General features: G+C 39.3%; 1 protein-coding gene and 1 long non-coding RNA gene across 3 annotated transcripts in view; one reads left to right on the top strand and one right to left on the bottom strand.

Moving 5' to 3' along the window:
* Positions 1-4,555, bottom strand: part of RAPGEF4 (Rap guanine nucleotide exchange factor 4) — a 286,340-nt gene extending 281,785 nt beyond the window's left edge. For both annotated transcript variants that reach the window (XM_044242346.1, XM_044242349.1), the window contains exon 1: positions 4,429-4,555. In XM_044242346.1, coding sequence (XP_044098281.1) covers positions 4,429-4,493 — 65 coding nt within the window. In that variant the 5' untranslated portion in view covers positions 4,494-4,555. The remainder of the gene's footprint in view (positions 1-4,428) is intronic.
* A 205-nt stretch (positions 4,556-4,760) lies between these two features.
* On the top strand, positions 4,761-13,441 carry LOC122902599. The gene is made up of 4 exons (XR_006383831.1): positions 4,761-4,833; positions 5,722-5,945; positions 6,512-6,669; positions 11,361-13,441. It is a non-coding gene; the product is annotated as an uncharacterized LOC122902599 (long non-coding RNA).
* Positions 13,442-27,071: the final 13,630 nt, after the last annotated feature.

Raw genomic sequence — 27,071 nt, 5'->3', positions numbered from 1 at the left:
TTTCTTTCACTTTCATTCAATCACATCAATAGAGTTAACTCAACATCTATTTGGGGATTAAGTCAGATGCAATGACACTGTAGAAGAAGCATGTTTTAAAAACGAAACATCAATAATTTAAAAGATTCCTCAGCTGTTTTGTTTTTTTATACATCTTATACATTTTATACATGTTTTTTATACATTTTTATACGTTGACTTCATTTTCTGCCTTGGCCTGTGTTCACCGGTGATCCTCAAATAAGCCTATCAACTGAGGTTGTCCCACAAAGCTACACTTCTAACTGCAGAATGAGAAATCAAATATGGTAAACTCCTTCCCAGATGAAGACCATTTCCCTTACTTTCAGTGGTTTCTCTGTCAAACAGCCAGATTCTCTCATCTGTAATGGGACATAGCAAACTTTTTCTTCAAAGATCTACACAGTAAATACTTCATTTATTTTTTTAAAGGTTTTATTTATTTATTTGAGAGAGAGAGAGAGCACAAGCAGGGGTGGGAGGGGAGCAGAGGGAGGGGAGAAGCAGACTCCCCACTGAGCAGGGAGCCCTAGTGGGGCTCCATCTCAGGATCCCGGGATCATGCCCTGGGCTGAAGGCAGACCTTAACCGACTGAGCCACACAGGCACGCCCGCAGTAAATACCTTAAACTCTGTGGGCCACACAATCTCCATTACAGCTACTCAACTCTGCCAGTGTAGTGTGAAAGCAGCCATGGACAACACATAACCAAGTAAGTGTGTGTGTGTTCCAATAAAACTTTGTTTATGGACACTGAAATTGCAATTTTATATAAATTTAATGGGTCACAAAACAAGTAATCTCTTTTTGGTTTATTTCCAAACATTCAGAAATGTGAAAACAACTCTTAGCTCAGGAGACACGCTAGCAGCTGGTGGATCTGGCCCCTGCTCCACAGTGATGAATGCTGGCAGTGATTCACTATACATATGTGAATGTGTGTGGTATCTTCGAAATATTGCCTTACCAACCATGAAGATTATGACCTACAAATGGGTCTTAAATTCATAGGTGGCAAACTTAAATCCTTAAGGGAAAAATATTTTCACTAAAATTAAACAATGATCAGCTCACAAAGACACACCCACACATACACAAAGACATTTTACACATCCTAAATCCCAAATAGTGGGTACCATGTAATATGTTTCTAATTACCGCCCCTGCTTAGAAAAAAAAATTTAAGATCAGTGAAACAGTGGTAAGTTTGTTTTGCTTAACAATATGTCTGCTGAGAATTTTTTCAATATCTTTTTATCCATCCAAATGTTCAATGTCTTTCCGATTGTAAGACTGGTGTTTATACAATCTCATCCCCTTGGTTCCACTATAGTCCAAGAACTTGGACACTTGGTACATGAAAAACTCTGGACTTTCTTTCTTTAACCTAATCTGCATATCTATATATTTTTCAGTTCTCTCCCCCCATGTAAGTTTATATAGCATTGCCCGTCTGTTACAACCTTCTAGGCATTACTACAGAACATTTCTAAGCCTTTATTTTTCTTATTCTGTTTGTTTCATCTTGTATTATATACTTCTGTACTCATGCATTTTCTACTTTAACTCCTCTTATTATTCCCAAGAGGGTCCCTTTTTTTCTAGCTGTCCACAACAGGTGCCACTTGCTTGATGCTTATACCTAAACCATATTTTGCTGCTATGGAAAAGGTCCCAGCATCATATCCCCAAACAGTACATAGGGGTTCACTGTGCCATACCCTCTTTTTTGTGTGTGTTTTATGCTTGAGATGTCTGTAATCCAAAGTTTTAGAAAAATGAAGCATACATTCCTAGGCTCTAGATTTGGTCACAAGAGGAATTTGTGGTTGGGAAGAAATTAGCATGTTTATATGCCACACCTGTGTGCCTTTGTTCACATTCCTCCCTCTGCTTGGCATGCTCTCCCCAAATTCTCTGATAAAATTTCCCTCAACCTCCAAGGTCCAGGCATGCACCAGTGGGAAGCATCCCGGCCAAGCAGAGCTGATGACTCTCTCCTTTGCATTCCCAAAGCATTTCATACATCTCCGTGAAAGCCCTTGTCATTGCATTGTGGTTGGTTGTGTGTGTAGATATCCCAGCCCTACCACCCATCCCCCAGGTAAATAGCAACTCATCATTTTTTTTTTTTCCCTCCTTACCACCCATGCATCCCCAATGCCAACACAGTACCTGGAATAAGCAAACAAGATTGCATTTCTCAGAAATACCAAGAGCAGTCTTAACTGCCATCAGTTAGAAAGTCCTAACTTCTTCCTCCCCCACAAAATTAACAGACAACTTAAGTAAAAATTCAACTTCAAAACAAGTACCCCATGGCCCTCTTAAAATGAGACTGCCACTCCTTAACTGTTCTTCAAAGGAATTCCAGCATCAACACTGCAGAAAATGCAAGGTTATCTTAACACCAAAAAATAAAATATTTACATGGCACTTGACAGTTTTCAAAGTACTTTCGCCATTTGCTGTTGTTGTTTGGTCCACTAATCCTTGTTAAGAAAGATAGTTCTATCTCCATTTTTCAGACCCTCAAGGAAATAAAAGTGACATGTCCAATATCAGAGCTGTCTGCTCTGGGCCTAAAACCCTTAACTTACTGATTATCCACTTTCTGTATTTCGTGAATGCTAGGCTCAGTATTTGTGGAGGCTTTTCCCACTTCTGATAGATTATTTTTCCCTATTATGAATGGTGGCATTAGACTGTGGCTCTATGTTCTAAAAATACATTTCAAACAAAATCATTTGGGCAGATACACATTATGAAAAGACAGAATCAAATATACCCCACTTGTTTTAGTATTGCTCTATGATTTTGCCATAAGTACTTATTGACTAAAGGATTTCCAGTGAATCACCGACTGTTCAAAAAATGGCATGCCATGCATTTCTGAAAATAGAAATATGTAATCTATTATCTAAAAAAATTCACTCGTGAGGAAGCACTACTATTTATATGTCAAGTACAAGAGCTTGATTTTTCTCTTCTTTTATAATTCATCTTTCTTAAACTATTAAATTTAGATTACTTATCACATTAACAGGCTCTTCACTTAAATATGCTCTTAGTTCCTCTATATAATTCTGTATGATTTAACCATCACTTCAATTCTCTTACTATTTATTGCAACCAATTCTTCTAATATTAGTACATATCATTTTCGAGTAAATAGGGCACTGCCTGCCAAAAAATCTTGCTACTGTGTGGTAATTGAAAGTAAAGATTATTTCTCAGATATATTAATTTTTCAAATGAGCCACATTTAGCTTTTCTCAAATTAATTTTTTTCGACAAAGCCCTATAATAGTAAAATATTCAGAGCATGTCACACTAAGATTTTCAAGTTTGATCTGGTTACGAATCTGCTAATTGTAAAAATTTCAATATGGCAGAGCCCAAAATATTTCACACAAATGCAAATAGAGATGTCATGCAGATAGCTGCAAGACATGAATCATTGCCCTGCCGCATCCAACTCAAAAATTCAGAGGCAGTTCACTCCGCAAGATCTCTCGCTCAGTTCTTAAAAGTTCAGATGCATCACCTTTTAATCAGGGTAATAAAGTATAATTGCTAACATACTGTGTAATGTTTACTGTTAAACCCACAATCTGGACAAACAGAAAATTATGCTGTCAGAGCCTGGAAACAATTGCAGCCCGCAGTTACATCGGGGCACCCTCCTCATTATAGAGCTTTCGTCGGGAGTTACAGTGCTTTATGGTTTTAATTTTTTAGAGTAAGGGTCTTTTCCCGAGAAGCAGGTATTCAGAAGAATATCTCCCGCGTGACCTTCCTAACACAGCCCTTGAGCAAGCGGCTGCGGGGGCAGGAGCTGAGAATTTCAGCGAGGCACTTGACAGCTCAGCTGGGTCCCTCACACTTTGCTTTCAGAAACAAAAAAGGAATGTTACTCGCACCTGCCTTTCCCCCTCACCCCTCCTTAAAACTTAAATTACATTTACCCCTACGGTCTGAACACCCGGAAGAAGGTACGAGGCTATTCTGTCCCGTGATGCCCAGGGAGAATAACCCCCCACCCAAGAGCGCAGCCCCGAGCGGCGGGCCGGCGGCGGGCTGGCGGGCGCGCGCGGGGGGCAACAAGGTGAAGGAGGGCTGAGGCGACTGCAGCGCCGGCGCTGCCTCCACACCCCACTGCCCTGCATTTTCTCCACCACGTGGAAGAATCTCGTGCGGGTGGCACCCACGGGAGGCGGAGGTCCCGGCTCCCCCCCACCCCAACCCCGGCCGGGACGCGGCTCCTCAGCCCCCTCCCCAGCGCGGGGCCCGGCCGGGAGCTCCCAGGTGAGGAGCCGCAGCCCGGGCGGTAGTTCCCGCGGCGGTCTCAGGGCAGGGGCAGCGCCGCAGAGCCTAGGCTCGGCTGGGGGCCCTGCCGGAGCTACCTTTTATCCAAGCAGGCGATCCACTCGGCTGAAGAGGAAGAATGGGCAGCGTGCGCAGCGACCATGTTGGGCAGCGGCGCGCGGTGTCCCCGGCTGCGGCGACCTCCCGCGCTCGCTTTGCCTCTGCCTCCGCCTAGCCCGCGGCGCGGACCCGCTCCTCACCGCCCGCCTAGCGACCTGTGCGGCGGCGACGGGCCCGCCCTCCCAGCGGGCTCCCGCGGCCTCCCGGGCGGGGGGCCCGCGAGGGAGGGGACTCGAGGGGCGGGACGCGGGGACCAGGAGGGCCCGAGCCGCCCGCCCGCCCGCCGCTGCACTGCGGCGCCCGGGGGGTGGGGAGCCCCGCGGTCCCGCCCGCTGCGGGGAGGGGACGAGGGGCGACCCTGCGTGGCCCGCCACCTGCGACAGGTGATCGCAACGTCTCGGGGAGACCTGGGCCGCGCCCCTCACCTCCGGGCCTCAGAAGCGTGGACGGAGGGAAGGCGCCACGCGTGGGGAGGGGGCGAAGGGGTGGCTGTCAGAGTATATATTTTTCATACGGCGAATGCCACTAAAATGGCTGCTGCCTCTCTGTTTCCTTAGAAACCCGTTAGTCTTCCTCAGCGGGTGTCAAAACTTGCTGGAGGTTTTTGCTCACCTTTCCCGTTTCCGCTTTAAAAATGAATGAAGAAGAGGTTACCGTGGCTTGGGGTGGGAATACCTACTCTAGTCACCGAGGGTGGAATCCACCGAGGGTGGAAAACAGTTTTTCCTGAAGGGTGAGGTAGGGCTGGAATGGAATGGAGAGCCGGTGCAGGCGTGGTTGGAAGCAGGGAAGGGAAGCCAGTGGGCTGCAATGGTGATCAGCGGTGACTGAGGGAATGGTAAGCCCAAGCCTCTGGCCTTGAGCCTGGGACCTCCCGGGGCTTCCATCACCTGCATGATGAAAAGAAACACAGTTAAGAATGGGGAGTACTGGAGCCACAAGCAGAACTGAGGTTTGGGGGTCTGGGGAGGGCCGGCAAGATCCCAAGGCCCTCAGGTGAACTTGGATGGTTGGCCCCACATGTCAGTAGGGCCTGTCTCTGGTAGGGAGCGCCCAACAAATGTTATGCCTAGAAGTTGTTTGCTTACATTCTGCCAAAAATCAAATTAAGCTCTAACAGGTTATTTAGGAATTTGGGGACAAGTTAAATCTTCTGGATTATTGCCAAACGCTGTTTATAGTTATGGTGTGATTTAGGAATAGATAATGGAGAAAGAAACATAGCATAGCTAACCTCACTTTGGTTTTTTTCTCTTCTGCCCTGCCCTCAGTCCCCTGCTCAGAGAAGTTTCCAGAGGATTGGAGAATGAAACAGCAGGTGCATTCTGGATTTCTTTTATCCTAATAAAACTCCTCCAAAGAATTTGCCGTTTTCCCCTCTGTTTAATAGCCAGGATCTGGTTTCAGACCTGCCAGCATATTCCCTCAGCAACCCTCCCTGCTCAGCACTTGTCCCGGGTTGACCTCCATCCTGTTCATTTCTATCATGTTTTAAGTAAGTAATATTTAAAATGTTACAATATACAGAGAGTACCAAATGTATTTCCGTTGTTGTTTTTTTTAATGAGAGAGCTATGAAGGAGGAAATGGGTCTCCTGTATTTATTAAGATTCATTTATAAAGAGCTATTGAGAACATTTCAAACAAATGCTTTCTCAAAATGCCTTCACTCAGAGAATACATGTAAGTAAGGAACTAGAGGCAAAATGACTTCATATGACGTCTCATTACCAGAGGTTCTGAGTTGACATAGTTTTTGGCCATAATACTAATAATAGTCATCATTTATTGAACATCCACCAAGCGTTAGATGCTATGCAGAGTTCTCTACAAGTGTTATCTCATTTAATCTTCAGAACGGTCTATGAAGCCAAGCCAGAAGGACAGCTGCCCAAGGCAGTACTCCACAAAAAGGGACAAATATCTCTGAAAATGTAATGAAACACAGTACATTGTATGTATCAGTACTTTCAGAGAGAGTATTGATTGGGTTGCAAGGAAGACATTGATGAGCTACTTGGAGTGGGAGTGAGAGCTCAAGGATCCTAATGTGTATTCCAGGGAGCATGGAACATCAAAGCCACTATTTTCTCTATGGGGAATCTGCCTTTCCTTGAAATAGAAGTTGAAGAATTATTTAAAGAATATCCTTTCAAGGGAGCAGCAGTTGGATCATTGGTTTACCCAGAGCCCTCATATATCCCCATTCAGCCATGGTGGTAAGTACCAGTAACTCCAGTATACTCACTAGCACAAGGACACTAAGCCTCAGGAAAGATTGATAATTTGCTCTCAAGAGCCCAGCTGCTATACTGAGGGTTCTTGAACCAGATTTGGGTCCCAAAGCCCTTGCACTTGGAGATGGAGTCACTGGTTCAGTCAAAAGAATGAGAATAGAAGGCAAGTAAAAAAATGATGCCCAGGTGAGAACAAAATGGTTATAATTTTATATGTAAAAATAGGGAAACTTAGGTGGAAGAAAGATAGAAGAAGCCCTTTAAATGTCAGGAATAAATTTGCTGTTCTACAAATTACTCCTGTAGTCTAAAAGGGATTTGACTGCTGGTCAAAAATTATAAAAGTAAAGGAGCTGTTGCATGATCATTCCATTAAGAAGAGGAAGAAAATAGGATTTTTGGGGGGTTTTGTTGGGAAAGGCAAAAAACCAGAGAATGTTTATTCTTTTTCTTTCCTTCAAAGAATGTAAATCAAGCCAGACTAAAAAAGACCACATACTTTGTGATTCCATTTAGATAAAATTTCCAGAATAGGCAAGTCTATAAAGACAGAAAGTAGATTTGGAATTGCCTAGGTCTGGAGTGTGTGAATGGGGAGTGACTGCAAATGGGCCCAAGAAATCTTTTTTTGGAACTGAAAATGTCCTAAAATGGGTTGTGGTGATGGATGCACAACTCTGTAAATTTAACAGTTATTGAGTAGTGTATTTTAAAATGGGTGAATTTTGTGATATACAAATTATATCTCAAAACTGAAAAAGTAAATAATAATAAAAAATAATAAACCTGTCTGGTAGGAGAAATAAAAAGAACATGCATTGATCTTTTGGAGGAAAACAAAGAAAACTATAGGAGAAAAAGTAACAGTTCCCCATAATTCTACCACCTAGAGATAATAATTTAACTCCAATACCTTAGTGCATTTTATTCTGAATTTTCTATTTTAAAAAAGTAAATCACATCTATACTCATAAAAATATGCATATAACTAGCTACTTACATTCAATTATGTATACAGTTGACCCTTATACCAAGACAGGGTTAGGGGAATAGACATACACACCACACACACCTCCACCCTCCCACCCTTGCGTCCCCAAAAGCCCCACCTCCGTGTGGCCAAATCTACATATAATTTTTGACTCGCCAAAAACTTTCCTACCAATAATCTACTGTTGACCAGAGCCTTATCAATAGCAGTCAGTCAGCTCACCTGCACTGTGTATATTATATGTATCGTGCACTATATTCTTACAACAAAGAATTTCTTTCTTCTAGAAAAAAAAGTTATTAAGAAGATCATAACGAATGAATGCCTGTGTGGTCCAGTCGTTGGGCATCCGACTCTTGGTTTCAGCCGGGGTCGTGATCTTGGGGGTCATGGTCTTGGAGGTCATGAGACCAGCTCTGCCGAGGCTCTGCCTCGGGCTCTACCTCAGTGCTCAGCATGATATTTGCTTAAGGCCCTCTCTCTCTCTCCCTTTGCTCACACATGCATGTGCATGCTCTCTCTCAAATAAATAAATGAGTCTTTTTTTTTAAAAAGAAAATTATAAGAGGAAGTACATTTACTGTACATCTGGATTTATCTAAATAAATCCACATATGAGTGAAACCCCGACAGTTCAAACTCATGTTGTTCAAGGCTCAACTATAGATAGACAGAGAGATACATGCATTCATACAAACTTGAAAGCATTATTTTATAGGCTACTTTTTCTACTTGGAAGGGAAAAGTGCTGTACATATTTAAAAATACCCTCATTAAAAATGTAATAACTACAAAATATAATTTATTTAAAGTATCTTCCTTTGAAGCCTGTTTTTTCATTGACAAAAAGTATTTGTTTATCTTCCTATAGATTAGTGAATTCTTTTACTATAAGAAAGCTGATATCTTCGCTGAAGATCTCCAATGAGATGAGAAAAAGTTACAAGACCCAAGTTCACTAATGCCAGTTATTACTAGTTGTAGATCTTTGAGTGAGTTACTTAATGTCCAAGTTCCATTTTGTTCATCTGAGCAGAGATCCAAAGTTAGGAATTTGGGAGACAGTCAAGATTAGGTTGTAGCTCCATTCTCTACTGTTTTACCTTACATGAATTACTTAGTCTAAGACCCTGTTTTGACGTCTGTAAAGTGGAGACATTAATGGTATTATGCATGAATATGATGATAACAGGATTCAGCATAAGTTCCAGGCACATAATGTATGCTCTATAACTCTTAACTACCGTTGTGATTATTAATTTCTGTACAATCTTAATTTCTGTACAGTCCAGATAAATAGCCTCTGCCCTCTGAATTTCATGGGAACCTGGTGACACTCAATTGAGATCTGTTATACTAAAGGGTCTTGGCATCTGTTAAATATGAATTTTGACTATGTGGGATATAAGGGAAGGTCTGCCTCCACAAGAAACACTAAAGTTTCCTGAGAACTATCTCAGACATGGTCTCACAATCTTTTCTCCATTCACTCTATGTCTACCTACCTCTGTCATTCTTCAAATGAGAGCATGGTCCCCATGCCCTCAGCTTTAGGGAACTGTTCTCTAAGTGGCCCATTGAAGCCCTTCTTTAACCCACTCTTGGTGGTAGGAGTCATAACACTGCTCTCACCAAGAAAATACTCCTTAAGAAATCCTCCTTCAGTTTCTACTTCCTAGGCACTTTTATTTCTTCCTTCAGTGAGAAGTTGTAGACTCATGAAACTGGTCTTTGGTATTTTCACTGAAAGCCTGCGTCTTAGCACCTCGCTCTGGAATTTCATATCTATCCTATTTGGTGCCCCAGATGAAACTTGAATTTAGCATCTGTGACCGGCTAGTGAAAATTGAATCAAGCCAACTTCTTTTCCATACCTTCAACATTAGTGCCTACTCAACCAACACAACTGCCTTTTCCAGGCAGGGCTATTCATGTGGGAGCTGTAAGGAATACCACACTCATTAGGAAAGTGTAACTCACATGGTCTCTTGAGCTTTCTGAAAAAGAAATGCATAATTAAAAATAACTGACTAGGAGAGGCCAAATTTGTGGGTTTTAATAAAATTTGTGGTCTTGGTTTAAAACTTCAAAAATTGGTCAATTTGAAGGAGGTTATTGGAATTAAAATCTTAAATCAACAATAAGCAGAGATAAGAAAGTGGCTAACATTTTGGTTATGATAACATAAAAATTTTATCAATAAGGCAAAGTCATAAATGACCCATATTTAGAAGCTCAATATTAGGCTTCTTTGTGAGTTTTAGAAGCAGAATTGTTTATTTTTTGTATTTTTATCATTATGGCATAGAAAGGCCAATTAACAAGGGATTAGCTATTAGTTTTAATTGCATTTTAGATATATTCAGTCTGGGGGCACTGGAATTAAGTAAACAATGTAATATGTAAAACAACAAAAAATTGCCTTGGGGATTATCTAGTGACTGCCTTCCAGTTTCCAGATTCAGAGTGAACAAATGTAAAATTTTAAGTTGTCAGTTTTTATATTAAAGAGGCTATGTGCAGTAATAGTCTTCTGTTTTACTGAAAGGTAAATTAAAGTACACAGTCAAGAGGCATAGTTAAAATAAACCTTCTTGGAAAAAAATATTATTGAGAGTTAAAATTTATGACTTAGTTATGGAAATAAGTCCTAAAAGAGAAGAAAAGTCTTTTGCTCCAGAAGTAAAATTATATTCTAAAGAAGCATACTGATCTCTGTAAAGAAAACTGGCAGTGATTTCTATCAGTTCACTGAACCCCCTGCTTACGGAGAATTGCCTGTGAAAGAGCTTGAATCCTCCACCTGGCCGTATTTTCAGAAGGTACAGTTCCTCTGCAACCAGGAACCAGTGATTATTGGTAGGCGAATTGCTCTGCTCTAACTAGGTGCAGAACTAATCAGGTTCAGCACCACACCAGAGCTAAAGCCTGAACGAAGGCCACCTTATGTGTGGAAGTGTTCCATATGCCACTTCTTCAAGTTGACTTGGTAAAGTGGCAATAACAAGCTTGGGTAAATAGTTTGGGGGGAAGAAAATGTCACCATGTGACAGCATTAGTCTTAGGCCTATTTTCCAGTGGAGTAAATCTATTTTGGTGAAATAACAAGCTGCCATTGCTTTTTGATATTATGTGAGAGAAATATAGTATATTATCCAACTCAGAAAAATCTCTGCCTTTGTTATTATACACATTTTTCACATTAATAGGGAAAATTACCGTGAAAACAATTTCAAGCGAATTACGGCTACCTAACATTTGTGACAATCTCCTTTTCATCTGTAATCTCCGTTTCATCTGTAACGTGGGCTCCAGCGTATTTCAAAAATAGATTATATAGTGGATTCTGTAAAGAAAATAAGTACAGAAAAGAGAGTTTGTGACTAAAAATCTTATTAATTATATTAAACCAAGAGCATGCAGAACTTGAAGGAAGTAAGACAGAGGGTTTTCATTTAAAAATTTTGGCTGTACAATAAAATAATAATGAGTTAAGCTCTTTTGTTTAGGTGCACCAATTTTCACATAAAAAAATATGGTAGTGCCACGCTACTAAAGAAGATACATTTACTAGCATTTCTGGATTAGAAGTACTAGTTCAGTTCCAGAGGCAGAAAATAACTCAGGAGGCTTGGGAAGATGCCAAGAAGAAATAACTGGATTCTTTGCTGTGTCTCTGCAGAGCAGGGGGGACCACACCCTTTCAACTCTTCGAGTTTACAAGAGGGAGATTCCAACTCTATCAGCCCTTCCTCTGCCTGATGGACCAGAGACTTCACAGCCCTGATTCTGTCAGCTCCTCAGTGGAGCTTTCCTTTCAGGTGAACCTAGACCTGGACCTGTTTGTGGTAGGTGTGTCTGTGCCTAAGATAAGGGCACTGCCACCCACTCAGTTACCTCCCAAAAGACTGTAGAGATGGGACCCTTTTCATTTCTTTACACCATTAACTCATCCAGTCATTTAAGTCAGTAAATACTCATTGAGCTCCTACAAATGTGTCAGGCACTATGCTAGGCACTGAAGGACGAGCAGAGAACAGACAAATACCCAACTTGCATGGAATATTGTGGTGGGTAAAATAAGATATAGGCAGATAAATATATAAATATAGGATCTGTCCAGTGGGGATACTCTGCAAGGGACAATTAAGCAAAATCAGGGAATACAGAGATGATGAAGGGGATTCTATTTGATATAAAGTAGTCAGAAAAGACCTCCCTGATAATGCAACGTCTGAGCAGAGCACGGGCCCATGTACGCAACACCTGTCTCATCCTTAGCCACTGGCTTTTCTTGGCTGTTATAGCAGCTAACAGACTCCATCCAGACCCCTGTAGTTTCTCTGTCTGAGGATCATAAGCCACAGGTCTACAATATCTGACTGCTCTCCCCAACCCTCTCCAAACTCAGCTGAAATGCCAAGTCATAGGCCTTGTCTCCTGAGCAACTGCCAATGGGGCTAAAGGATGAAATACAGAAATGCGGAGGATTTAATTTCCCCTGAATGAACTTTGACCAGAGGGAGACAGGAGATTGGATATTCTGGGCAGATGAACTTCCTCTTCTTATTTCCCTCTGATAGACTGTTCCGGTATTTGGTTTCTCCATTCAGCATCTCTGAAGTCAACCTGTGTGACCAAACCTATTTGCTTCCCGAGTGTTATAATTTGGACTGCGTTCCCCAAAAGATATGTTGAAGTCTTAACCCCAGAATGTTATTTGGAAAGAGGGTCTTTGCAGATGTTATCAAGTTAAGATGAGATCATCAGGGTGGAGCCTAACCTAATACAGCTGATGCCCTTATAAGAAGAAAAGACAGGACACAGAGGGAGAAGATGGCCATATGATGACAGAGAGGAAGACTGGAATGATCCATCTACCAGGTAAGAAACATCAAGGATTGCCAGCAAACACCAGAAGCCAGAAGAGGCAAGGAAGGATCTCCTCTACAGTTTTCAGAGGGCATGTGGCCTTGCCAACATCTTTATTTTGGATTTCTAGCCTCCAGAACTGCAAGACAATAAATGTCTATTGTTTTAGGGAGACCATGTTCATAGTACTTTGTTACAGTGGCCCTAGGAAACAAACACACTGAGTGACCAGCTATGTTGGATTTACCTCCCAAATAAAGCACTAACAGTCCATGCCTGAGGCTCTGTTTTCCAGAAAACTGTGACTGTGACAAAGACCTGAATAAAGTGAAGGATGGTATTTGAGGACAGAGATTACAGACACAGGGGAGACAATCCAAAGGTGGCAGCATGCTTGATGTGTTAGAGGACCCAGAAGAAAGCTAGTGTGTTTGGAGAATGAATAAGGAGAAAAGTGCCAAGAAATGAAGTCAAAGAGGGAGCCAAAGATGCTATCCCTAGGGCCTTATGGACCACAGAGAAGACTTTAAATTTTTTTAACAAGGTATTAGTGAGATGTAATTTACACATAATAGTAAAATGAACAAATGTTATAGGTATGGTTTTGTGAAATTTTTTTTACACATTGCTCTGGTTTGAATATGCCCCCCATTCATGTGTTAAAAACGAATCCCCAAGGTAATGGTATTGAGAGGTGGGACCTTTGGGAGGTGACTAAGTCATGAGGGCATATATATTATAAAAAAGACCCAAAAGAGCTCCCTTGCCTCCTGCTACATGAAGACAAAGGAAGTCCGCCATTGGAAGAGGGCCATTACCATCCTGGCACTCTGATCACAGATTTCTAGCCTCCAGAACTGTGAGAAATAAATTTCCATGGTTTATAAGCTACCCAGTCTCTGATATTTTGTTATAGCAACACGAATGGGCTAAGACATGCATGTATAGCCCACTGTGACCACCATCCAGATCAAAATATGGAACATTTCTATCACCCTGAAGACTTCCCTCATATCTTCCAGCCAATACAACTTACCAATCCTGGGGGAACCACTACTGTCACTTTTATCACTACAGATTTTTTTTTTTTTTTTTTTTGCTGGAAGAAGGTGATTTTTATTAAAGCACAGGGATATGACCCATAGGTAGAAAGGGTTGCTTGCTGGGGTCGTGATGGGAGGCTGACTTTCTGGGATGGCACTGGGGGAAGTCAGGCAAAAGGGAGGTTTTGCAAGAATGTTGCAGGAGGACAGAGGACACCCAGGATACAGGAGGCTTTGTTCTTGTCAAGTGAAGATGGTTTTTCCTTCTAGGAAGGCATTAATAGAAAGGTGGTTGGGAGCTTCCTGGAGGAATGTTACCTTCCTCCTCTCACAGGTCCTTCTCAAGGGACTGAAGGTTTGAATAGAAACACTGTCTTTTTGGCATTTCCTTTGGCCTCAGCCTCCCTCAGTGTCATGGAGGGGAGGGAGACTTTAGGGCTTCAGGAAACTTCTCTGGAAGTTAGCTACCCTATTGACTACAGATTGGTTTTACCTGATTTTCAAAGTCAGGTAAATGGACTCATACAGGATAGACTACTTTTGCTCAAAATGATGTCTTTGAGAATCATCCAAGTTGCTGCACTATGCTTCACCTGTTTTTATTGCTGCATAGTATTCCATCGCCTGCATCACATTTTGTTTACCTGTTCTCCTGGTTATTTGGAGTTTAGGCATATAATGAAGAACACTTATGTACTCTTATCCTTTTGGATATATACAATAAGTTCTTTTGGTATAAACCTAGGAGTGTACTTTCTGGCTCTAGGTAGGTCTTTGTTAATTTTATCAGTTTTTCAAAGTGGTTGCACCACTTTATACTCCTGCCAGCAGTGTATAAGAGTCCAGTTACTTTACATCCTTGGCAACACTTGGAATAGTCAATCTGCTTAATTTTAACCTTTCTGTTTTGTGTTTTTGTGTTTGTGTAGTGGTATTTCACTGTGGGCTTTAATATGCTTTTTCCTGATGACTAATGATGAGCTCCTTTTCACAAGCTCATTAATTACTTAGACATCTTCTTTTATGAAGCACTTGTTCAAGTCTTTTGTCCATATTTCATGTTTTTGTTAAGGCCACATCCCATTTCCAAAATCTGCATTAGTTAATCTATTGCAATGTAATAAATTACTCTATACACTGACAGCTGAAAGCAACATACTTGTATTATCTCACAAAATCTTATGGGATCAGGAACCTGAGAGCAGCAGGGTTGGGTTCTGGCTCAGAGACTCAGGTTGCAGTTGAGCTGTCAGGCAAGATTTTGTTATATCAAGGCTCATCTGGGGCCAGAAACTGCAGGTCTAATCTCACTCACATGAGCTTCATTGTGAGTAAATGCATAATTTCTGTTAGGCTGGTGAAATGTTGAAAAGTATAAAGACCCTCTACCACTCTCATTGACCTCTGGTGTCCAGGATCTTAGTTTGAAAGAAGCCATCTAAAGGAACAGTTTGTGACAAAGAAAGACCCAAAGTTCCCCAACTAGTTGACAGGGACAGGACAAGGAAGAGGTGTTAGAAATCTAAAAAGTATTCAGGCCCAAAGAAATGTAACTGTTTGGAATGACTCATTTTCATTAAGCTCTCATTAACTCACTAGGAGTTTAAAAGAATAAATCATGGCAGAGTGTTTCTAGTCCTCCATAAATGGTCATTTGTCCAGCCACCTCAGCTGTGGAAATCTATGCCAAGATTAGAATCCACTATATGGAAAAAGCTACTCTTTGAAAGTAACTTATTAGAAACGTAAATTATGGAATTGTTAAAGAAAGCACGTATTTCCTCAAAAGTTACCAGGAAATTATTAAAAGTGGTTGTTGTGAGTGCTTAACATATAATATTATAGAAAATACTTAGGATATAATATTAGATGGAAAACTGGATGAAAACTAGGTCAAAATGATTCAGATTATCCAATGAAAATTGTTGCAATGTGATGCCATTTACGTATGCACATAGGAAAAAAATTGGGAAGGAAGAAAAAAGTATAATATCTGTATTAGAAATGATAGGGTAATGGATAAATTCTCTCCCTACTTGCCAAATTTTCCATATATTTTTATAACTTAAAACATCTAAGATTACCAATTGCCATCAAACTTGAAATTTGATAAAAATAAGTTAAATATAAATTATCTAAATTTTTCCTAGTTCATTTATTTTCCTCAAATTTTAATTTGAAATTTTCAAACCTACAGAAAAGTTATAAAACTAGAACAATAAATGCTTATATGCCTTTCACCTAGATTCACTAGCTATTACCACATTTGTTTTATTTCTCCATGTATAATACACACACATATTTTTTCCTGAACATTTGAGAGAGTGATAGACATTTTGAAACCATACAGCATGTATCTTCTAAGAAAAAGGACATTCTTCTACCTTCTTCTAAAATTATCACACTCAAGAAACTTAACACCGATACAATTCTATTATCTAATATAAAATTTATGTTCCAATTTCTCCAACATCCCAAAAAATACTCCTCTTTTTTGTCTTTATTCTGTTTTATCCAAGATTCAAAGATCACATGTTGCATTTAGCTGTTATACCTTTTTAGTTCTCTTTTAATCAAAAGCAACTTCTTCAGAGTTTTTTTTTCCCCAATTCCTTCATGACACATTTTTTTTAAAAGATTTTATTTATTTATTTGACAGAGATCACAAGTAGACAGAAAGGCAGGCAGAGAGGGGGAAGCAGGCTCCCTGACGAGTGAAAGCCTGATGAGGGGCTCGATCCCAGGACCCTGTGATCATGACCTGAGCCAAAGGCAGAGGCTTTAACCCACTGAACTACACAGGCGCCCTGAAACTGACATTTTAAAAAGACTCTGGGCCAGTTATTTGCAGAATGTCCTTCAATATAGATATGTTTGACTTTCCTCATGATTAGAAATTACCTGAACTTCTTGGCTAACACCAATCTTATTTTGTGTTGAAAGATATTACTCGTTCCAATGCTGCCAATATTTTCCTATCTCATGAAAATGGAAAATCTTTAATGTGTTTTTTTAAAAGATTCTGCTAATATTTTTGAGGGGTACAGTATTAGTTGGTCTCAGATATAGGTATCTAAACTTTATCATTTCATCATCTAGAAAATAGTAACTAAGAGACTATAGCTTAAGAAAGCCAAGCACTTGTTGGGGCACCTGGGTGGCTCAGTCATTAGGCATCTGCCTTCGGCTTGTGTTGTGATCCCAGGGTTCTAGGATTGGGCTGCGTTGTGCTCTCTTCTCCACAGGAGGCCTTTTTCTCCCTCTCCCACTCTCCCTGCTTGTGCACTTGAGAACCTCTGTAAGTAATTTCTAGTTCCCACAGTAGAAATTAGGGATCTGTCTACTTTTTAACCCCTTACAGCTTGACTAAGGAATGTTTCCTATTCTTTGTTGCCTTGTATTTTAGGCCAGTCTATAAGCCAGACCAGGAGTTGCTTGGTCATAGAATTAAAGATATTGGGTTGCAATTCTAGAAAATAAAACCATTTGCTGAGCCGCTGCTCAGCTGGGGGCAGTCTGTGTACCTTCAAAGTGTCTTAGGAGAAATTTTGAGTCTTGAAAATACCTGATTACTAGACTAAACAAGCAGAATAACATAACATCACCTATCAAGGCTGCCAATAAATCACACAATTCATATAAATAAAAAGCTATGGCAATGATGTTGTCTGAATGTAAGTGTCTCTTATTTGAGACTTAAAAAGCTGGGTTATATTTCTAGGAACATTCTACTGAATGCATCCATGGACATTGATTTAACCCAAGTGATGATGGAGTTTTTGAACCTGGGCCATCACTCTTACCTCACTTGCCCATGACACTATTGCCAATGAATCACAGTGTTCTTTTCTATTAGCCTGGACACTGCCTTAGAAATTTTTCCAACAGAGCATTATAGGCAACCATAGATAATAATTTGGATTCAATGCATCACATAAGATCTTTATAACACTGAAAAGAAATAAGATAAATATCATCTAGGTTTTAGCTTCTCACCTTCACCTGCATATAAATGGTAGAACAATGCTTCTTATGAATGACTGACAGACAACTGGTAGATCTGGTTAAAAAAAAATCTCATAATCAGACCATGTTGACCAGGTAATTGGACAAAGGAAAGAAAGGAAAAAATGTTACTTAAGATTAGCCATTTGCTGTGATAAATTGACCTCAATCTATATAATAGCTGAAACAAAATAGAAGTTCATTTCTTGCTTATGAAATAATCCAATTGGTTCCAGGATGTGGGGATGGAAGGATGTGAGCTCCATTCTACACAGTCATTAGGGATCCAGGCTGGTGGAGACTGTGCTATCTAAAATACCCAAATTTCCAGAACACTGTGGACATTTGCATCTAGCTGGTATAGGAGAAAGAGCATGGGGAGCTTTGATTAGTCAAGCCTGAAAGTGACTTTCAGCAATTCTGCAATGTTCTATTCTCTAAAACATAGTTACATGGCTATACTTAACTAAGTTGGACAGGAAAGTATAGCTCATGACAGGGCAAATTCTTCCCAATGGCACTGTAGTATAGAAGGGAGCGTAAATGTTCGGTGGTCAGTTAGCATCTCTGCCCACAAAGGGGAACTTTTCCTTTAAACTCCATGGCTTCTTATGGGACAGGAGAATGGTGATAACACTAGAGTACATCCAGTAGTATGCCAGGCATAATTTTTGTCTGAGACTTTTCATATTCCCAGCCCATATGGCTCAGCCAAATATGAAGATGAAAACCTGTATGTGAATATTTATAGTGGCTTTATTCATAACTACCCAAAGCTGGAAACAGCCCATTGTCTTTCAATTGGTGAATGGATAAACAAAGTGTAGCATATTCATACAAAAGAATACTACTCAGCAGTAAAAGAAAAAACTACTGATACACCCAGAAAGTTGGATAAATATCAAATGCATTATGTTAAGTAAAAATAGAAAAGCTGGAAGAGCTGTATACTGTGTGATTCCATTTATAGGACATTCTTGGAAAAGACCAAAGTATAAAGACAGAAAACAAATCAGAGGGTGCTAGGACTAGGGTTATGTGGAGGTTTTGACCACAAAAGAAATTGTTTGGGTGATAGACTCATTCTATATCTTGAATGTGTAGTGGTAGTTGTACAACTTTAGGCTTTTATCCAAATTCAAAGAACTGTTACATTAAAAAACAATAAGTAACTGCATGAAAAGATAAAATAAATGAGACAGGGACTCTGTCATACATTTTTTTTTCAATCCTCTAGTATACTCTTTTGAAAAAAATACCATTTTTTTCTGGCTCAAGGTTACCCATTAGAGTGCAACCAAGCCAAACTGCAGCCTTCTCAAGACCCCTACTTGAGCTTGAGGATCCACTTCCAAACTCACTCACATGGGCACAGAATAAGTTTAGCAACACCTGGGCCCCTCACAACAGAGCTTCCCTTAGATTGAGTGATGAGAGACAGCCGAGCAGTGTCTTTTATAATATAGTCTCAGAAATAACATACCATCATTTTTGCCATAGTCTATTGACCAAGCCTGGTACAAGATAGGAGGGGACTCCACAAGCTGTGACTATCAAGAGGTAGGGATTATTGATGCTATCTTGGAGCCCGGCTATCACAGGCAGGAATCTCTTTATAAATACAAGTATGCCAACCAATATTCAGGTTGTAATTTTATTGAATTGTAGCATATTATTTCACAGAACTTAGAGGAGCAGAAAACATTGATAAAATATTATTCCAACTAAGGAGACACCCTTCGGTAGCAACAATGAAATATTAGTTTAGTTATCTAGCCTCAGAATCACAGTTTATTCGATGTCTATTTTTACCTCTGTATTTTAGATTTATTCATTTAACATTATCACAAGTATGAGTAAATCTGAAAAACACACTCTTTGAACTCATACGTAAATAGTAATTCCAGGAATAAAAAAAAATCTAAATTAGAAGATTAGGTCACATAACAAATAGCATGGAGGACAAGGGGAGATGGAAAGAAGGGAGTTAAGGGAAATTGGAAGGGGAGGTGAACCATGAGAGACTGTGGACTCTGAAAAACAATCTGAGGGTGGTGTTTTTTTTTTTTAAAGATTTTATTTATTTATTTGTCAGAGAGAGAGAGAGCACAGGCAGAGTGGCAGACAGAGTCAGAGGGAGAGGCAGGCTCCCTTCGGGGCAAGGAGGCCAATGTGGGACTCGATCCCAGGATGCTGGGATCATGACCTGAGCCGAAGGCAGCTGCTTAACCAACTGAGCCACCCAGGCATCCCCAATCTGAGGGTTTTGAAGGGGTGGGGGGTAGGAGGTTGGGGGAACCAGGTGGTGGGTATTGGAGAGGGCACAGATTGCATGGAGCACTTTCACCAATTCTGTGGTGCAAAAACAATGAATACTGTTATGTTGGAAAAAACAAATAAATTTTAAAAATCAGTAGTAAAACAAAAGAAGAAGAAGGAGGAGGAGGAGGAGGAAGGAGAAGGAGAATTAGGCCACCCTAATCAGAGAATTTAATAAGTATATCTTAGCCACACATGTGGAAATGGTATAGAATGACAAAAATAAAGGTGAATGTGTAGGCCAAGGAAACATTTTAAAAAAAAATCAAAGCCCTATTTCCAACACATTTCCACCTTCTTCTTATCAATGAGCATGCCATCTACACAACTACATTTCCTAAATCTCAAGGACAGGTTTTCAATTTTATTCATTTTTGCTGCAGGATTGACTTTTTTTCCAAAAAAATGATAAATGCTTTACAAATTTGTGGCAATTTTAAAATTGAGGTTAAAAATCATTAAAATATAATGAAATGTTTTCTAGCACCTTAAAAAGTATTAATCATAATTGTGATACTCTAGATTGTAATATATACGTTTATTAAATGCCTTAGAAAAATAGCATGATAGTTTTATTTGTTTCATCTCTAGATCACTAAAAAGAACGCATATTTAACCATTGAAGTCCAGCCCTTCAAAGCTTCTTAAAGCAGATACATTTTTGAGATGATTACGATCTTGTCTGGATGTTGCCCTCACATTCTGGTTTTTATTTTTTTTAATATTTTATTTATTTGACAGAGAGAGATCACAAGTAGGCAGAGAGAGAGAGAGAGAGTGAGAGAGATAGACAGAAGAGGAAGCAGGCTCCCCGCCCAGCAGAGAGCCCCATGTGGGACTCGATCCCAGGACCCTGAGATCATGACCTGAGCTGAAGGCAGAGGCTTAACCCACTGAGCCACCCAGGCAGCCCTCTGGTTTTTATTATAATACTTGCTGGGCAGCCAGTTCACATATAACAACTTTCATTTCTTTCCTTATGGAAATAAATTTTCACTCAAAGATGGAAAGATATTAAAAACAAGGATATAGTCTCCTACCATTTTTTGTTTGCCCTGCATTCTAGCCTACTACTTCAGTATCCAGTCCGAAATGTTGTAGTTCCCTGAGCAAGGCTGTTGTCACATAAGGTTTCAAGCTTGTGTGAAGGTCTTTCACAGAACAGCCCAGCCAGGCTTTGTGTTCCTGGGATTTCTAAAAAGTTTAGATAAAATACAGTGTGGGTCTCTTAGGTCTCTATTGTGCTTTTCAAATTGGGGTGGATAGGGCAGCTGTGTGGGTTTAAACGGAATTCATTTCCAGGTCCTCAAATTCCATATTATTCATGCTTAAATCTAATCTGCCTGAGAACACGTGCTTGGTCAAAGCACTGTGCCCAGTCTCTTTCCCAGCTTCTCATTCCTAGTCACCTTCTCCTAACTTCATAAACTAAAGGCAAATCCTTTACTCATTTGGAATCCCCTGGCTACAAGTGCCTCCAGCAAAGCCACCTTGATCAAAGCAGTGGTCTATGTCTCAGCGGCATAATGTTAAGGAGTAGATGAAAATTCCCCCCGAGTATTTCTGCTGATCAATATTACTTTTTCAAGCATTAGAGAGTATTGCAACTTATTATTTTGTATTTTCTTACACATTCATTAGGATTCATAAGAGAAAATTTGTAATTAAATATTTCATAAAGATAATTAGTTAAGGAAAATCTATATTCAATTTTTACTTGGATGCATTTAATTTCCTGCTTGTTCTCATTGGTCAACCACTTACTACCAGTTTATTTTATCCTGTGATGTATTTCTCAGATGTACATTAGCTTAACAAGAATGGTTTGTGGATTCTACGGTGAACAGTCATTAATACATCTTTTGAAAGCCTTCCACGTAAAAATAGCTAATAACTTATTTTTGCTGTCAATTCCACAGAATCCAGTCACATTCTAGCAATAAGTAATATATATCTATTGATATATGCACTAATTAAAAAAGGAAAAAGAAGATCTATGAAGTGAGTTGGAGGAAATCAGAGGGGGAGACAAACCATGAGAGACTGTGGACTCTGAGAGACAAACTGAGGGTTTTGGAGGATGGGGCAGAGAGTGGGGTGAGCCTGGTGGTGGGTATTGTGGAAGGCACATATTGCATGGAGCACTGGGTATGATGCACAAACAATGAGTTTTGGAACACTAAAAAAAAAAAACAAAATTAAATTTAAAAAAAGAGATACAATTCTAGTAACATTTCACATTTTTAAATAATTATTAAATTTAACAATGCATTTATGTTATGTTCAATTGTATAACACTCAGTTTTATCAATACGGGAAGCATATGTTTTATTTTTTATTTTTTTATTTTTTTGAAAAGATTTTATTTATTCATTTGAGAGAGAGACAGTGAGAGAGAGCATGAGAGGGGAGAAGGTCAGAGGGAGAAACAGACTCCCCATGGAGCTGGGAACCAAATCCGGGACTCTATACCAGAACTCCAGGATCACAACCAAAGGCAGTTGTTTAACCAACTGAGCCACCCAGGCACCTGGAAGCATATGTTTTAAATTTCAACATACACATATTTTTTGTGGAGAAAAGTATGATGATTAAATTTTTTAAGCTTTCAAATATAAAGAACAAAATTTTGTGGGTAAAATAAAAGTAAAAATTCAAGTTCAAGGAGAAAGGAACAAAATAATATTTCCCAATGTTAGAAAAGATACTACTCATTTTTTTATATTGAGATAAAATTGACATGTAACCTTAGTTTTAGGGGTACAACATAATGATTTGGTATATGTATTTATTACAAAATGATCACCACAATAGATCCAATTAACATCTGTCTCTGCACATCATTATAATTTTTTTTCTTGTGGTGAGCATTTTTAAGATCTACCCTCTTAGCAACTTTTGTACATATAATCTCATTAATATATGGTTGTCAAGCTATATATTACATTCCCGTGCTTATATTAAAACTAGAAATTTATCCCTTTTGACCATTTTCACTCATTTTGCCACTGCCCCTACTTCCCCATCCCTTACTTCCCACCCCCCACCTATGGCAACCAAACTGTGTTCTGTCTATGAGATCATACAGTATTCGTTTTTCTCTGATTTAGTTTGTTTAGCTTAATGCCCTCAAGATCCATCCATGTTATCCCAAATGACATGTTCATACGTTTTTAAAAGTAATACAGTACATATAAAATTGTTCTCATAATTATATTGTATACATAAAAGATTAATGTAATAGGTTTTTGTTAAAATATCAATATTTATGAAGAGAGAGAGTTTGACTTCTTCTTTGCCAATTTGAATACCTTTTATTTCTTTTTGTTGTCTGACTGCTATTGCTAGGACTTCTAGTACCATGTTGAACAACAGTGGCGAGAGTGGACATCCTCGTCGTGTTCCTGATCTCAAAGGGAAGGCTGTCAGCTTTTCCCCATTGAGAATGACATTCACTGTGGGTTTTTCACAGATAGATTTTTAAAAGTTGAGGAATGTTCCTTCTATCCCTATACTTTGAAACGTTTTAATCAGGAACGGATGCTGTATCTTGTCAAATGCTTTTTCTGCATCAATTGAGAGGACCATGTGGTTCTTCCCTCTTCTCTTATTGATTTGTTCTATCACACTGATTGATTTACAAATGTTGAACCACCCTTGCATCCCATGGATAAATCCCACATGGTCATGGTGGATAATCTTTTTAATGTACTGTTGGATCCTAGGATCTTGTTGAGAATCTGGGCGTCAATATTCATCAGGGATATTGGTCTGAAATTCTCCCTTTTGGTGGGGTCTTTACCTTGTTTGGGGATCAGGGTAATGCTGGCTTCATAGAAAGAGTCTGGAAGTTTTCCTTCCATTTCTATTTTTTTAAAACAGGTTCAGGAAAATAGGTATTATTTCTCCTTTGAATGTTTGGTAAAATTCTCCAGAGAATCCACAGGTCCTGGGCTCTTGTTTTTTGGGAGGTTTTTGATCACTGCTTCAGTCTCATTACTAGATATTGGTCTATTCACATTGCCAATTTCTTCCTGATTCAGTTTTGGAAGTTTATAGGTTTCCAGGATTGCATCCATTTCATCTAGGTTGCTTAACTTATTGGCATATAACTGTTGATAATAATTTCTGATGATTGTTTCTATTCCCTTGGTGTTAGTCGTGATCTCTCCCTTTTCATTCATAACTTTATTAATTTGGGTCCTCTCTTCTTTTCTTTTGGATTAGTTTGGCCAGTGGCTTATCGATCTTATTCTTTCAAAAAATCAGCTTCTAGTTTCATTGATGTGTTCTACTGTATCTCTCATTTTTACCTCATTGACCTCTGCTCTAATCTTGATTATCTCTCTTCTTGTGCATGGGGTTGGCTTAATTTGTGGTTGATTTTCCAGATCTTTAAGGTGTAAAGAGAGCTGGTGTATTCTGGATTTTCCAATTTTTTTGAGTGAGGCTTGGATGGCTATATATATTTGATGGTAGGACTGCCTTTGCTGTATCCCATAGGTTTTGGACTGATGTGTCTTCTTTCTCATTCTCTTACACCATACACAAAGATAAACTCAAAATGGATAAAGGACCTCAACATTAGCAGGAATCTATCAAAATCCTAGAGGAGAACATAGGCCACAGCAATTTCTTTCAAGACATGTCTCCAAAGGCAAAGGAAACAAAAGCAAAAATGAACTTTTGGGACTTCGTCAAGATCAAAAGCTTCTGCACAGCAAAGGAAATAGTCAACAAAACAAAGGGGCAAATGGAAGAAGATATTCTCAAATGACAGACAAAGGGCTGATATCCAAGATCTATAAAGAACTCCTCAAACTCAACACACACAAAACAGATAATCACATCAAAAAAATGGACAGAAGACATGAACAGACACTTGTCCAAAGAAGACATACAAATGGCTAACAGACATATGAAAAAATGTTCATCATCATTAGCAATCAGGGAGATTCAAATCAAAACCACATTGAGATACCACCTTACACCAGTTAAAATGGCCAAAATTAACAAGACAGTCTACAACATGTGTTGGAGAGGATGTAGAGAAAGGGGAACACTCTTACACTGTTGGTGGGAATACAAATCAGTGGAGCCACTTTGTAAAACAGTGTGGAGATTCCTTAAGAAATTAAAAATAGAGCTGCCCTAGGGTGCCTGGATGGCTCAGTCAGTTATGTCTTCCTTCAGCTCAGGTCTGATTCCAGCATCCTGGGATTGGGTCCCACATCGGACTACTTCCTCAGGGGGAAGTCTGCTTCTCCCTCTGCCTGCTGCTCTCCCGGCTTGTGCTTTCTCTCTCTCTGACAAATAAATAAAATCTTAAAAAAAAAAAAAAACAGAGCTACCCTATGACCCTTCAACTGCACTACTGGGTATTTACCTCAAAGATACAGATGTAGAGAAAAGAAGGGCCATCTGTACCCCAATGTTCATAGCAGCAATGGTCACAGTCACCAAACTGTGGAAAAAGCCAAAATGCCCTTCAACAGATGAATGGATAAAGAAGATATGGTCCATATATACAATGGAGTATTATGCCTCCATCAGAAAAGATGAATACCCAACTTTTGTATCAACATGGATGGGACTAGAGAGAGTCAATTATTGTATAGTTTCACTTACTTATGGAGTGTAAGGAATAACACAGAAGACATTGGGAGATGGAGAGAAGTGAGTTGGGGGAAATCATCAGGGGAGACAAACCATGAGAGACTTTGGACTCTGAGAAACAAACTGAGGGTTTTGGAGGGGAAGGGAGTGGGGGGGTGGATGAGCCTGGTGGTGGGTATTAAGGAAGGCACGTATTCCATGGAGCACTGAGTATAGTGCATAGACAATGAATTCTGGAACACTGAAAAAAATAAAATTAAATTTAAAAATATATCAATATTTACAATATAATTACATTCTTTGCTACTATTTAAATTTAGGACAAAAAATTCAGATGTTAATATAAAAATGTGTGAGAAGTCACATGATTTTTTAAAATTACTTTAAGGAGTATACAAACAAACAAACAAAAGAAAACAAAAGAGAGGAAAGGAGGGAGAAAGAAAAAGGAAGAAAGAGAGGAAAGGGAAGGAAAGAAAGAGAAAGAAAAAACAAAATTGCTACTCTAAAGAAGTGAAATAAATCAGTGGCTCCAATATTCTGTTCCCAGATCTATTGTAAAATCAGATATTTCTTTTCATTTCTCCATTTGTCTTAATTTCCCCAAGTATAAAATGGGCATGATAATAGCTTTGTGTTTAGAGATGTGAGTCGAATTCATACAAGAAAAAAAAAAAACTAAGAGTAAACTACATTGTATGCTAAGTTACATGTAAACTACTAACAACAGTAAAACATGAGATAGGCAGATTAAGGATTTTTAAATTTCGTATCTTTAAATGTTCTATAATCTCTGCCCCTCGTTTTGAGCCAAGAGTTCTTAACAGAATTCTAGAAGTTTATAGATACATAGATTGCCTTGATCTCAAGTCCAGTTCTGATGACCAAGTAGTACTAACTACAGCTTCTTCTTTAAGGAAATGAAATATATTATTTTATTCACACATTTAATGGAAAAAATGTTCAGCATTTCCTGTGGACTTAGCCAGTGCTAAAGCACTAGGCAGAGAAGTGATATCACCTTATATGGGAGGGTAAACTGTGGAGGGTGGGGTGTAGATATGACCAGGAGTAAAAGAGGAGATAAATGCAGTATCTCAGAATTCAGAGTCTGGAAGTGGACCTGGAAGTTCTGAAAAGAAACTGAAAGGTTACACAGTTCTTAATCTCAGTCATAACAGATGTCTTTACATCACTCTTAATATTACACATTTCTGGGAGTAATTGTCCAAGCTATGAGGACAATTACAGAGATTGAATGAGAGAAGAAAATGTCAATCAAAATTTGGCACAAGTCAAAAATTCAGTCCAGGCTGAAAAGTTATCATCTCTGAGCTTACTTTTAGAATGCAGGAAAAAATTTTAGTTATGCAATAGAAGTAAAATTAAAAATAGTTGAACAAAATAACTTTCGACATCTCTTCCAACAGTAGGCTTTATCGGAAGGTTACACTCCATGCCCAGAATTAAATTAAGAGAATTAGGTTATATGATTGTGATTGCTTAATGGCACCAGTCTTCTCCACAATCTGGATATA

The sequence above is a fragment of the Neovison vison genome, chromosome 3 (genome assembly GCF_020171115.1).
Source record: "Neovison vison isolate M4711 chromosome 3, ASM_NN_V1, whole genome shotgun sequence".
NCBI lineage: Eukaryota > Metazoa > Chordata > Mammalia > Carnivora > Mustelidae > Neogale > Neogale vison.
This window is presented reverse-complemented; position numbering and strand designations above follow the sequence as displayed.